Source organism: Podarcis vaucheri (genome assembly GCF_965113315.1).
Source record: "Podarcis vaucheri genome assembly, chromosome: 12".
Taxonomy (NCBI): domain Eukaryota; kingdom Metazoa; phylum Chordata; class Lepidosauria; order Squamata; family Lacertidae; genus Podarcis; species Podarcis vaucheri.
Window position 1 is genome coordinate 38,087,677 of NC_138750.1, and position 13,866 is coordinate 38,101,542.

The window sequence follows — 13,866 nt, forward strand, 5'->3', positions numbered from 1 at the left end:
TAGGAATGAATCCTAAACGTCATAACGTGGCAGACGGACCTTGTACACATAGAATTGCAAAAAATAAATAAATCCTGATTTGGCGGGGTGGGGAACACAAAATAAATTAGCTGGCTTTCCTTTACATATAATCTTCATTCTGGGAAGTAAGACCTGAACCACCGTAAAGCAGAGCCGCTCCATCCCATCAAGTAAAACAATAGAAATACAATCGTGTTGGTCCTGCCCCTCCAAAAAACCAAAAATCCTGGTTGCGCTCATGAAAGATACCATGGTTGATGGTATCAAAAGCCAGGGACACGTTTTCCCTGTCTTGTCTCTTGAGTACACAGGTCGACTAAAGCAGTTTCTGAGCCAAAACCAGGACTAAACCTCAGTTGGAATGGATTTACTATAAGAGTGCCTGGATCTGGTCTGTGGCCATCTGCTCAAATATCTGGATCGAAGAGAGAAGATTGGCACTGGCCAGTAATTATTTAAATTTTCAAAATCCCGTCATGGCTTCTTAAGGGTGGTCTTACCACTGTCTCCTTTAAGCAGACAGAGATCGACCACCCCCTCTCAAAAGGAGACAGTCATCACCTCCGTGGTCCAGTCAGCTGTCCCCTCCCTGCTAGTTTTTATCAGCCAAGAAGGGCAAGGCTTTAGGGCGCAAATGGTTGCCCTCGCCTTCACTTTGTCTGCATCCTTGAGCCTTATTAACTGAAACTATCCAAAACAACAGGACTAGACAGTGCTCTGGACACCTCTTGAGGTTATTCTACTGTAACAGTAAAAGGTACAGGAAGCGGCTGGTGCTGTGGTCTAATCCATTGAGCCTCTTGGGCTTGCTGATCAGAAGGTCAGCAGTTTGAATCCGTGCAACGGAGTGAGCTTCTGCCAACCTAGCAGTTCAAAAGCATACCAGTGCAAATAGGTGCCGCTGCAATGGGAAGGTAAACGGCATTTCCGTGTGCTCTGGCTTCCATCATGGTATTCTGTTGCGCCAGAAGCGGTTTAGTCATGCGGGCCACATGACCCAGAAAACTGTCTGTGGACAAACGCTGGCTCCCTGGGCCTTAAGCGAGATAAGTGCCATACCCCATAGTTGCTTTTGACTGGGCTTAACCAGGGGTCCTTTACCTTTGCCTTTCTGTAACAGTGTAGTCAGTTCCCATCAGCCCTAGCCAACATGGCCAGCAGTCAGGGATGAAGTAGTGAGAACGTATATGAACTAGCATATGAATTAGCATCACAGAGGTATAAACTAAACTAAAGGTAAACTGAAATATAGATTTGTCCTGAATCACAGAGATGGTGTAACAGGAAATGGGAAAAAGAGAAGGAAATGAGTTTTTAAAGCCTGTTTGCTTAGATAGCTAGGAAATAGGTTTTATAAGTATCTAAATCAATGAAATTGAATCATTCTTTCCATCTGGGGGCACTGAGGGAAGGGGAAGTTGTTTGGTATATGCTGGAAGCTCTTCACATGATTAGCCCACTTTAAGTTGTGCTCAGTGACATGTTTTTTGTTCACCATAAGGATGTCAATTTCCTGCCATAGCCCCTTCCTCTTCTACAACAATGATTCTGTTATAATGACTTTAGAAACAGATATGTCGTTTCTTGTTAAGGTGCAATGTGGGCACTCAAGCAAAGAATCTTGACTCACATACACGAAAAGCCAGTGCAAAGTTTGTTGCCCCCAGCACACCTTTCTCCATCTGCTGAGGAAAAGGCAATGGTTGGTTCTCTTAAATTCACTAGAAGAGTCAATTAACAACTACAATGTACATACTGAACCAAATGCAGTACTGGTGTTCAAAAATGCTCCCCACCAAACAGAAATTAAATTTTGCTTCAGAAATGGTTAGCAAGTGCTTCTAATTCCTGACCATTCCTTTGGGTATAAAATGGAACAAAACAGTGCTCTAAAAAACCCCACCACACTCACATTCAGTGCTTCTTTTCTGGGGGTACGTGTTTCTTTTTGGGGGGTACACAAAAAACATTTTGTGAATCTTTGTACTTTTTTCCATTTACTGTATTTATTTATCCTGATTTGAACTATAAAATAGTGATTTTCTTGAGTCAAAATGAGAGTACCCCTAAATATTTTTAAAGAAAAAAAAGCACTGCTCACATTCATACCACACCATCAAGGAAATGAATTGGAGTATTGTCACTTGCCGAATTAAAGTCTATAGGAGATATAAGTAAGAGTAGTGACTTTACTCTGTAGTGAGTAGAAAATAATATCCAATATTTGTTCTTTGTGAAGCTCCAAGATTGCAAAATTGGTGGTGGGGAGAAAGGTGCCCTCTTACCCACTTCAGATGGGAAGATAGCCTCGACTGTCCCTGTACATGAGTCCTTCCCAGGGTCCCCCTGCCATCTTTACTTAGATGGGTGGTGATCAGAAAGAGGACATTTTCAGTCATGATGCCTTGAGTATGGAATGCTCTCTCCAGGGATGCTAACCTGGTTCCATCTTTTGGCACCAAGTAAATTAAAACCCCAGAGTCTGTCAAGACTGGCCCGTTCGGGCAGGGGTACCTTTACCTTTAGCTTTGAATGATCTTAGTGGCTTCTGAGCTTCTCTGACTCTGTATTTATTACTTTTTATTGTTCCTATTATCTTATGTTTATGCCAGATGATCGTCTTCCAAAGCAACTACTCTATTCCGAACTTAAAAATGGAAAGTGTAATGCTGATGGTCAACAGAAGAGGTTTAAAGACTGTCTCAAGGCAAATCTAAAAAAATGTAGTATAAACACTGACAACTGGGAAACACTGGCCTGCAAGCGCTCCAGTTGGAGAACAGCCTTTCCAAAGGTGTCATGGGCTTTGAAGACACTCAAACTCAGGACGCAAGGGAGAAACATGCTAGAGGAAGGCACACTTGGCAAATCCACACCATGATCAGCACCCTCCTGGAAACCAATGTCCCTGCTGTGGAAGGACATGTGGATCTAGAATTGGCCTCCACAGTCACGTACGGACTCATTGTTAAAACCATGTTTATAGAAGACAATCTTACTTGGCTACGAGTGATCGCCAAAGAAGAAGAAGATGCTTATTTTATTGTTTTTATCATTTTTTATATAAAAAACCTACTGTTTTATTTTTAAAAAATTGTACCCTGCCCGCAGAGTCTTGTTATTATTCACTGACTAAATAAACAAAACAAGTATTTTTTAAATGTCCTGTCTGTTGCTGTTTGTAGTTAAACAGTTGTATTTTTAGCAGTGATTCTATCGCTGTTCATTATATTTTCGTTAAGCAACGTCATTTGGCATCTTTTAAATAAAGTGTCTTCCATATTGTAGGGAAATGAATGTTCTCTAACAAATTTGTGACTTCAATGTTTGTTAGTTTTAATCAAGATGTAATCAGCTGGCTTCTAGGAGAAGCACTTTTAGACTGCAGTTCTCTGCACACTTAGCCTGGGCATGAGCTCCACTACTGGGCCCAGCTGAACTTCATGCCCAATAATCACCCATAGGATTGGGGGTCTAAAGCTGCAATCCTAAACCCACTTTGCAAGGAAGTGAGCCCCATTGAACTAAGTGGGACTTACTTCTGAGTAAACATCAAGAGGCTTTATCTGCAAATCTCTTCCTAGGACAACTACCCCAGCTGTTATTGGACAAGGATGTACACAGGAATAGGGATGTATTGATAAGATAAGGGAACAAAGATGCAGATTGCAGCAGATTGTGTAGCTGATTGACTCAGAGCAGATGATGTGGACAGAGGCGGGGCTATGTGATTTATAGCCCCTCTCCTCTCCTTTTTCACTTAATGGAGTGGATGATACTGCCAGTGTCTTCCTCTGCTATATAATCCCAATACAGCAGCAACCATTACCTCGCTAGCAACAGAAAGCAGTTTCAGACTTCTGGTCTTTGGGAACCCCCTCCACCCCTTTGTGTCTAAGTGGTCAGTCAACACAGACTGCCTTCTGTCACTGAATATTTGCACTCAAGAAGGCTATATTTCAGTAAGTATGATTTTTCACTTTGCTCCTTAAAAACAAATGTTGAAAAAGTCTCATTAACTGAACAGGGAGGAGTCAGATTCCAAAACTTCTAGCCCAAGGCTATACACGCTTACTCAGAAGTAAGTTCATTGGAGGTTGCTTCCTTGTAAAGGCTGCAATGCTAATCCTGCCTGCCTGGGAGTATTCCCCTTTGAATTCAGCACTACTCACTTCTGTGTAGATGTGTCATAGAATTGCTCTGTGTTAATTGCTTTTGCTGTTTGAGAGCCAATGATAGCAGCTACAAAAATGAGACTGGTTGGAGTTTTCATGTTATTATTGCAAGTGCTTTTTGTAGCAACTGAATTATAAGAGGGGAAGGAAGATATATGTTTCCAATATATTGATCACAGTAATCAATATTCCCTGAGGATATAAGCAAGTAGGAATAATCAGGAAAAAAACTTTATTGTGCTTCTACGTTCCAGAGAAAAGAAAGAATCAATCAGTAAAATATATAATGCTGCTGTTAGAAAAGCATTGTTTATTGATCAGTGATAGTTTTTTACTTTCTCCTGTGTGTCACTTTCTACAGGTGCTATCTACAATGTAAGAAAGTTTTAAATTCGAAAAGTTTTACTTGTCCAAGGAACTGTATATTAGAGCCAGTGTAATGTTGTGGTTAAGAGTATGAGCTGAATATTTTCTATAAACTTTTGGCTGTTTTTAAATAATTCCCTCCTGTCGTGGTTGGTTGGGTGCCTAGAATCCTAAGTATTTTATTTCTTTAATATTTTAATTATTAACACTTATATGCTGTCTTTGGGCTAATCTTTAGGTTCTCTCAACCTCTTCTGTCTTCACAACAACTTTGTGAGGTAGTCTGCTGGTCTGAGGAAAAAATGCTTGACCGAAGTTTACTCAGTGTGCATCATTACTGAATGGAGGCTTGAACCCTGATCTTCCCAGTTCTAGCCCTTTATGCTAATCATTATACCAACTGTTCGCAAACTCTGCCTGCCCAAGACCACTTAATGATTTTTCTTCTTGTTGTTTAGAAGTGGTGATTGCTTAGGACCTTCCCCTGTCTTGCTGCCAGCCATAGCTTTATTCCCCTGAGGAAGGTAGAATCTCCTCCTGCCATCACTAACTCCCTCTTCCTCACCTTCCAGGCAGACTGCCAGGTTCTAAGAACGAAACAGCAGCCATTGTGCCTGCCATTCCCCTCACACACCCCTTTCTTCATACACATGTAGTTATGCCACTTTGCAGACTCACAAGACCACTGGTGGTCCATGGGCAACGCTTTGGGAACCCCCGACTTAAATCATACCGATCTCAACAAACTCAAGAGTAGCATATATAGTTATTTTCTCCGGTCATTTTATTCCCACAACAGCCTTGTGAGGTACGTTAGGTGACTGTTCCGATGTCACCCAATGCATTTCTTGACAGGGTGGGAGTGGGCATTAGGAGCCAGGTTCTTTTGTTCCAAGTCAAATGCATAAAAAATGTATGTAGCCACAGAATGGGCCTGCCTCCATGGGCGTAGCCAGGATTTCTGTTGGGGGTGACAGAACCTCAGTAAGCTATGTATTTTTATTGAATTTGATTGATTTGGGTGGGGGAGCTGCCCCCCATGCCTGCCTGGATGCAATCCCACTGTTACTAAGGTTGCACGCTGTCAGGGGTTCAGGAGCAGAGGCACAGGAAAGGGAGGAAACAGAGAGCGAGGGGGAGGAATCCGAAGGAAATATGAGCGATGACAGCGGCCCGAGATCTCTGAGTCTTTCCAGTGAATCGGAAGATTCACAGAAAGGGGCGCCAGTGGTCAGAGCAAGGGGGGCGCCTAGGGGGACACCCCAGGAAGAAGGGACCAGAGGGGACTCAGAGAGCAGCAGTTGGAAATCGGGACCAGCTTCCCCACCAGAGCACAGTAGGGGGGAGGGGTCCCAGGTATCGGGATCAGGTGGTTCGCCGCAAGCGGGAGGGCATGAGTCAGGATTGGCCACACCTCCATCGGGGAGCGAGGAAACGGTCAAGAGGAAGGTTGAAGGCTGGGCGGGCGCGCCAAGTTCAAATGCACAGGAAGGCGGCACAGTAAGCAGCCTGGATAGGGAGCCAGGTCCTAAAGTCCGCCGCAAGGAGGGAGAAGAGTCCGGGGGGTCAGCGTCAGAAGAGTCCAGGAAGGAAGAGACCACGGGGGACAGAGGGACCCAGAGGAGGAAGGAAAGACGGAAGAGGTGGAGTAAGGCTAGAGTATTAAGTTGGTGTACAGGAGGCGGAGACTCAGACGGAGCTTCGCCGGTCTAGCTTCTAAGAGGTAGAGCTGCGCGCTGCGGCTTGGAAATGGAAACTGTAACTCAATAAAGACTTTTGTACAGTACTGCCGGCTAGCGTGGTCCTCTGTGAGCTGGGACCTGGAAGCAGCTCTGACACACGCCATCCCCGATCTCTGCCAAGTGGTAGCAAGATTCCAGGGTGCAAATTGAGGCACAGCGGAGGCTAGTCTATTTAATACATATGGCTTACTGTACACATATTTACACCTGGAATCTTCAATGAAGGAGGTGCAGAGCATTATACCCCAAGATTAGTAGTAGTAGTAGTAGTAGTAGTAGTAGTAGTAGTAATAATAATAATAATAATAATAATAATAATAATAATTTTATTATTTATACTCTGCCCATCTGACTAGGTTTCTCCAGCCGCTCTGGGCTACGTACAGTGTATCTTAAAACATAAAACATCAAGCGTTAAAAATCTTTCGAAATAGGGCTGCCTTCTAAAAGCTGTGTAATTCTTTATCTCCTTGACATCTGAAGGGAAGGTGTTCCACAGGGAGGGTACCACCACTGAGAAGGCCCTCTGCCCAGTTCCCTGTAGCTTCGCTTCGTGCAGTGAAGGAACCTGCAGGCAACCCTCAGAGGAGGACCTCAGTGTCTGGGCTGAGTGGTCACTGTCTCTCACTGCCCCTCTCATAGCTTCAGCAAGCTTGGGTCCAAAGCATTAGTCAGTCATGGCTCTCGGGGCAGCCTCCTCCAGCCTGCGCCAAGATGGTTCTGTCTTTGTTCTCTTCTTTCCCAGAATGCCTCCAGATTTCAAAAAGGACCATTTTCCCTATGACATCATGTGCCCCCATCACCTTGGCAACCTGCCAGTTATCTTGTCTCTCTGTCCACTCCTCAGAGAGGCGGGGGGGGGGGGGCGACGACGACTGTTATTTTGCATTGCTAATGGACCTTAATGGCTTGGTGCCATTGTTTCTTCATGGTTCTGCACTTAGCTAACCCAGAAATTTCCTGCCTGGCACAGTTCTGCAGCTTGTATTTCCCTTCACGCCCCCACATATCATCTAAATACTAGCATTTATTAATTTATACCATTCACTAACAGACTCTGGAGCCCTAAATCTATGACACTATATAAACAGTGGGACTTTTGAAAACACAGGCTGAGGCCGTGTGGCTACAACTGAAGTCACTCTTACTCATGATGTTGATCGGAACAAAACCGAGTGGTTCGAGTGCAATTTAATTGTTTTGCAGCAGAGTGTATTTAAATAACACAGTGTTCCAGTACTTTATCCTAAAAAAAGACGTGTTCAACCGACTTCTGAGAGGCAGTCACATAGGAAGTTGCCTTACAACGAGCGACACAATTTGTCCATGCTGCTCATTATTGAAAGGCAGCAGCCCTCCAACGTCTCAGACGGGAGCCTTTGCTATCTGTATTTGAAGGTGGGCAGTGGGTTCTTTCAGTTATTTATTTAATTTATTTACTTTTTCTTGGGTTTATATACCCCCAAGGCAGTTTACAATGTGATTCAAACATTAAAACAAATGCATTATTTTAAACAAAGACTGAGAGAGTCCTCTCATGCCTGCTCCCTGGCTTGGCCTCCCTTGCCTCTGCCTTCCCTCGGGGGAAACTGGCCTTCAGCCACTCCAGGGAAGGTGGGGTAGGAGCTGCCCCAACATTTCTCTCAGGCCAGCAGTGCTGGCTCCTGCGGATGGAGGCACTTTGCCCCCCCCCATATCTAAGAGTGACATCACACGCAGAACGTCATGCTGTCGGCCTCCTCTATCGTGGATGCAAGCCGGTGTTAATGTCTCAGTGAGGAGCTATTGATAAGTGTGCTCCATGACCTGGACTCCTTGGCTTGGTTCTTTGCCTTCTGCCTTTCCTCAGGGGACACGTGTTTTTTTTAAAAATACATTTCACTAATTTTACAATCATTTTGACATTTCAAAACTTGACTTCCTTCCCCCTCTTTCCGCGGTTCCTTAAATTTATTTTTAGTATCTTCTGCATATCCTACTTAACTTAATTTGCTCATTCATTCATATTCTTTAAATATATACTCTTATGAAACTGCAGGTTATTACAATAATCCTACCAATGTTCTTATCTGTTTACAATTTATCTGTAATTATTCAATAAACCTATTCTATTCTTTTATAAAAAGTTTTTTTTCTCTTGATTTCTTATTCTTCCGGTAAGTTTCACCATTTCTGCATATTCCATAAGTTTTTGTATCCATTCTTCCTTTGCTGGGACTTTTGCTTCTTTCCATTTTGGGGCAAGTAACATTCTTGCCGCTGTAGTAGCATACATAAATAAGTTTCTATACAGTTTAGGTAGTTCTGTCCCTATAATTCCCAAAAGAAAAGCTTCTGCCCCCCCCCCCCGGTTATTTTAAACATCATTTTCATTTCATTATATATCATTTCCCAGTAAGCTTTAACCTTACTACAAGACCACCACATATGATAAAAATAACCTTTCTGTTTACATTTCCAACACTTATTTGATTTAGATATATACATTTTTGCCAATTTACTCAGTGTTAGATACTATCAATATATCATTTTCATTTAATTTTCTCTTAGTCCATAACATACTGCGAATTCTATATCATATTCCACACCCGTTCCCATGCTTCCATGTCTATATTATGACCAATATCTATTGCCCACTGTATCATTGAAGATTTTACGTGCTCATCCTTTGTCTCCCATTCCAATAATATTTTATGCATTTTAGACAGCACTTTTACATTACTTTCCAACAGGTCTCTCTCCAGTCAGGCACATGTGTCTTAGCCATTCATTGCTATCCTGTCAAATAGTACAGGAGTGTAGCCCAGCTCCTTGATCTCTAGTTGTTCAGCACACAAGCGAAGAGCACCTGAATGGGGCTACTGATGCTGGCCTTTTCTTTTCTTTTTATCTACAATAGCAACATTTTTTAACTAGCTATTGGCCCTACCTCACATGTGACAGGACATACTTGTTTCCTTGCCTCTGCTGGAGCTGGAGGCCAGTTGGACGAACTCAGAACTAACATCCTTTTTCGTGACAGTATGTTTCAAAGTTGTAAAGCCAAAGACTGTAGGGGAAGTCATAATTGTTTGTATTGTTTTCAGATACCTCTGTGCAGCATGGAATTTGTACGCAGCAGAAAATGGCATCTCCAAATGGGTTGTCTCTTGATGGTGAATTTAGTTTTTGGCAACCTGGAATATCAAAAAGAAGCCTTTGCCGGCCTGGGAGAGATTGATCATCATTGTTGGGAAATCTCCTCTCGTAGGCTGGTGGAAGTGAAGAAACTCAGGGTATCAAGCACAGTTTCTGCTCTCTGGGAATTCATGATGTTCCTAAAAGGGTCGTCTAAACCCAAGCATAATGACATCTTCAACAGTTTAGCTCAGAACTTCTGGGATATGTATGTAGACTGCGTTCTCGCAAGGTCTCACGGAATGGGCAGGAGACAATTAGCATCCACAGAGAATACTTATATATATGGACAGAAAGCGTCAGAAGGTAATTTTGTTATACTTACCTGTTAATAAAACACCAGGTGTGTGAAGTGTTATACCTGCCATGCAACTGATGACGCAGGCTGTAGTCCTTGAATTATTACACCAAAATAAATTTGTTACATCTTTAAGGTACCAGAGGAGTCTGTGCTGTTAATACTGAAAGGCTGCTATTTCTAGATTAAGGCTGTACTGTAATCCCATATCCCAAGTTTCCTAAGCGTATGTCCTGCTGAATTAAATGGGAATGAATTTTGAGTATAGACACATGTAGGATTGTGCTGTAAGGCTGTGCACTCTTTTCTGGGAACATGCCCCATTGAACACAGTAGGATTTACTTCTGAGTAAATATGAACTAGATTGCTCTCTCATGAAATCATCATTTATGTGTTTTGCCTCCATTTATTTTTTACATTTAGATACTACCTTTTCCTCCAATGAGCTCAAGGTTCTCCGCTCCCTGTTTTATCTTCACAACAACCCTTTGAGGTAGGTAAGGCTGAGAAATGGTGACTGGCTCATGGTCACCGAGTGGGTTTCATGGCTATGAACCCGAGTCTCCCAAGGTCATAGTCAAACACTATAACCATTACACAATACCGGCTCTCTGTGTTACACTAGCCTACCTCATCCATGTCCTACTCTGCAATTCTCCAATTTTCATAGAAATAGAACCACATATTTCACAGATGACAACCAGGAAAAAAAAGAAAGAAAAAATGGCAACAAGGACTATCTGTACTTCTAATTGGCTCTTTCCTTCCTTCTGCAGGCTTCACAAACCTCAGCTGTAGAGCAAAGAGGCAAATCTACAGAAGACACCTCACCCAGATGATTCCACACTGAACGAAGCTTTCAAAAAGCACATATTTTACTGTAGATATTTCTGAGAACTCTCTTTTTTGGGGGCGATCTTTTTCTGTGTTCTGATTTGATAAGCACATTCCAATCATTGTCAACATGGTCTTTTCTCCAATGCAAATGCTGTATGTATTTTGAATAATTTCCTGTGCTCTCTCAGGTAAATCTATGTGTTTAATACTAGCACACGTGTCCTTTTTTGGGAGAAAGGTTTCTCTCATTTTTAAAAGTTCAGAATGCAATGAAAACCAAATATATTTTTATATGCTAATAAAACATGGTGCTGCAGCAGCAAGCATATTTTATACAGCATCTTATAAATGGTAATTTCATTTTAAAGACATACAAGGGGGGCGGGATGTAAACCCAAAGAAATTATGCTTGATGTAATTTTCTGTGCAATCTCTTAAACACTGGATTTGGTCACTTATGTTGGTTATCATAAAATATCTTTTCTATGCTGTGTAGACTATTGAAATGGTGCTCTTATTCATTTCAGCATCCTTCAGACTTGTAATAATATGCATTTATGTTAGTGCAAAAGGACAGCAAAAAGCAAATTAAATCAACTCGGCAATGATTAGACATGCCGGTAATCTATATTTGTAACATACTGAATTTATTTGTTAGCATCATGATCTCCGCATTATTTCTAAAGGAACATATAGCTAAAAATAACTGTGCACTTAACCAGTGTGATACAAATATGTGATTAAAATTTGTATATAAATTAACAACAACAAAAAACAGGGAGCTGCCTAGAACAGCTCTAGACAAGGTTTATTTTACAGATACTGAATCTTTCTTGAATGGATCCACAACCTTAACTGTTTTGATCCTCTTTAAGGCTCCACCACGAATGGAGAGCTTTCTGACTGCAAGATCTGTATCAGCTAGTGGCCCTCCAGTCAATTCAGCAGGTGTACTTTCAACAGTTACTAAGCGACCAGATGCAACCTGGAAAAACAAAACACACTGCTCAGTATTCTGACAAAATGAAACAAGAGTTCTGTTTTACAACAATTCCTTGGAAAGGAGACATTCTGAAATTCTCTTCTTTTAAAGCATATTTTGAAAGGAAATGTAAAAACTATTAGTTGACTTGTAATTGACTTTTCTCATTCATGCTTTTATGATTTGTTTTTCAAGAATGCATTCTGAAATATACACCAGAAGCTCATGCCTAAGTGTGTGTGTGTGTGTGTGTGTGTGTGTATAATGAAGGAGATTGATCATAAATTCAAATCTTATTTCTGCTATCTATGCTTCCTCTCACACTTATTCCTTAACCCCTTATTACTACGGATCTCTGACAAATAAAAATATTTTACATGCTCTTTCCTCAAACACATAAATTATTGAAGAGGCTGCTTGATACCACAGAGCTTATACTTACATCTCCATGATAGAGCCATAGATTACCTATGATGGTTTGAAAAAGTGTTTCAATATGAAGGTTTGAAAAAGTGTTTCAATATGAAGGATGAATATTATTGCACGCCACCCCCAATCTCTGAGTGGTGCAAGATTTCAGGGGTTCCAATTGCTTACCCCGGGTTTGTGTTTCCTTTGGGAATGAGGCACAGCAGAGACTGTGGTGTCTTTATGAAAAACGGTTTACTTACACATATATACATAAATTCAGGTTTGAATCGAGTCTATGAATCGAGGGAGGGCCCCCACCCACCCATTTGTTGTCTCACACAGAGCCCCTTTCTTTTGTTTTCCTTTTTTTAAAAATAATATTTATTGAGTTTCCAAAAATTTAAATTTAAACACTACAAACAGAAAAGCAAAAAAACAAACGAAAAACAACACGATACAATACAAACACACTACAAAACTAACACATAAGACAAATAAAACAAAACAAAGACCATTTAAAACATATTAAACAATTTCAATGTCAAATCTTTCGTTCACTTATTTCCATGACTTCCTCACACCTCCCTTTTTGTATTCCACATCAGTTAATTATTTCAGCAATTCCTTTTCATCTTCCCGTTTTCTATCCTATAATTATCTTAACACATTCTAACCTTATTTTGTTCCCTTTAATACTCTATTGATCTATTTGTACTTAATTCCTTATAACATTTCTGCTAAAGCCATATAACTTCATTCCAACTGTGTTCTAACATTCATTAATTTTGCAATATTTCTATAAATACTCTTTAAACTTCCAGTCTTCTTCCACCAGCTCTTCTCCCTGGTCTCGGATTCTGCCGATTCTCTCAGCCAGCAAAAAGCAGATGATTCACAACAAAACTTAGGGGTCTGGCAGGGCAAGTCCACCTCCTTCTTTAGCATCCGTTAATATCTTAAGTTTTACTCGGGGCTTCCTGCGCTGCCAAACAAATCTAGAGACGACCCTCTGCCACCTCCTGAAACAATCCCTCCCATCCAAAGCTTGCAATGTTTGAAACAAAAACAGCATCCCCAACATCACAGCAACCCTCATCCCCACCACAACAACTTGGCCCAACAATAACCACTTCCAATTTAACCCTGTTTCCAAATCCCCCTTCTCTTCAAGCCAATGTCCTTCACAATTGCCCTTGAATAAATTCACATTTTCCTCAGGTAGAGCTCTGATCCTCAATTTCATCTGTTTCTCTTTAAGTTCAGTCATAACCAGTGTCAGCTTGAATTCATAAAGTTGTCCTTGAATGGATGGGACTCTCTCCAGTTGAATTACTTTAACTTCAGCAGCAAGAGTTTTCTCCTTAACTTCATCCGCAGTTTGCTGTATCAGGATAGATTCCTGTATCAATTTCTGGGTGGTTTCTATATTAGTATTCACCTTTTGTCCCAGGTTATTTAAACTTTCTAGCATTAAGTCAGTTTTAATATTTGCAGCATCCACTTTCATATTTATCACGTCAATTTTCTTATGAAGTTGTTTCAGTGAGTCATTTATTTTCACTAATACAACCGCTAAGGCCTCTTCTGGCGACAATCCCACGCTCACAGGCTTCTCCCGCCTGTGATTTTTAACGGGTCTCCGCCTTCGCCGTGCCGTCAAGACCCAGATTTCCACGGGGCTGATTCCTCTTGATCAGAGGAATCCAGCCATTGCCGGAGGCGCCTCCCCGGAAGTCCTTTCTTTTGTTTTCCTTAAAGGACCATCACTCAGGCTGTCACCTCAACACAGGAAGAAAGCCTAGCTTATATTTTACCACTTGCTGGATCCAGGGGTTAAGAAGGATCTCACATACAGT

The 13,866-nt window shown here is 41.5% G+C and overlaps 2 protein-coding genes across 5 annotated transcripts in view; one reads left to right on the forward strand and one right to left on the reverse strand.

Annotated features, from left to right (window-relative positions):
* CFAP69 (cilia and flagella associated protein 69) overlaps positions 1-13,866 on the reverse strand; it is a 62,625-nt gene that overhangs the window by 12,781 nt on the left and 35,978 nt on the right. Inside the window, exon 23 of the mRNA XM_082194072.1 lies at positions 11,429-11,602. Within this exon, the coding sequence (XP_082050198.1) occupies positions 11,429-11,602 (174 nt within the window). The remainder of the gene's footprint in view (positions 1-11,428; positions 11,603-13,866) is intronic.
* Positions 2,550-11,160, forward strand: FAM237B (family with sequence similarity 237 member B). Of its 4 annotated transcripts, none has more exons than XM_082194219.1 (4): positions 2,550-3,983; positions 9,391-9,787; positions 10,204-10,273; positions 10,557-11,160. In XM_082194219.1, the coding sequence occupies exons 2-4, from the start codon at positions 9,406-9,408 to the stop codon at positions 10,576-10,578; spliced, it is 474 nt and encodes a 157-aa protein (XP_082050345.1). In that variant the 5' UTR covers positions 2,550-3,983; positions 9,391-9,405; the 3' UTR covers positions 10,579-11,160. The 4 variants fall into 4 exon arrangements, with proteins under 4 accessions (XP_082050345.1, XP_082050346.1, XP_082050347.1 ...); XM_082194220.1 differs by lacking the exon at positions 2,550-3,983 and adding an exon at positions 4,860-5,370; XM_082194221.1 differs by lacking the exon at positions 2,550-3,983 and adding an exon at positions 5,528-5,546.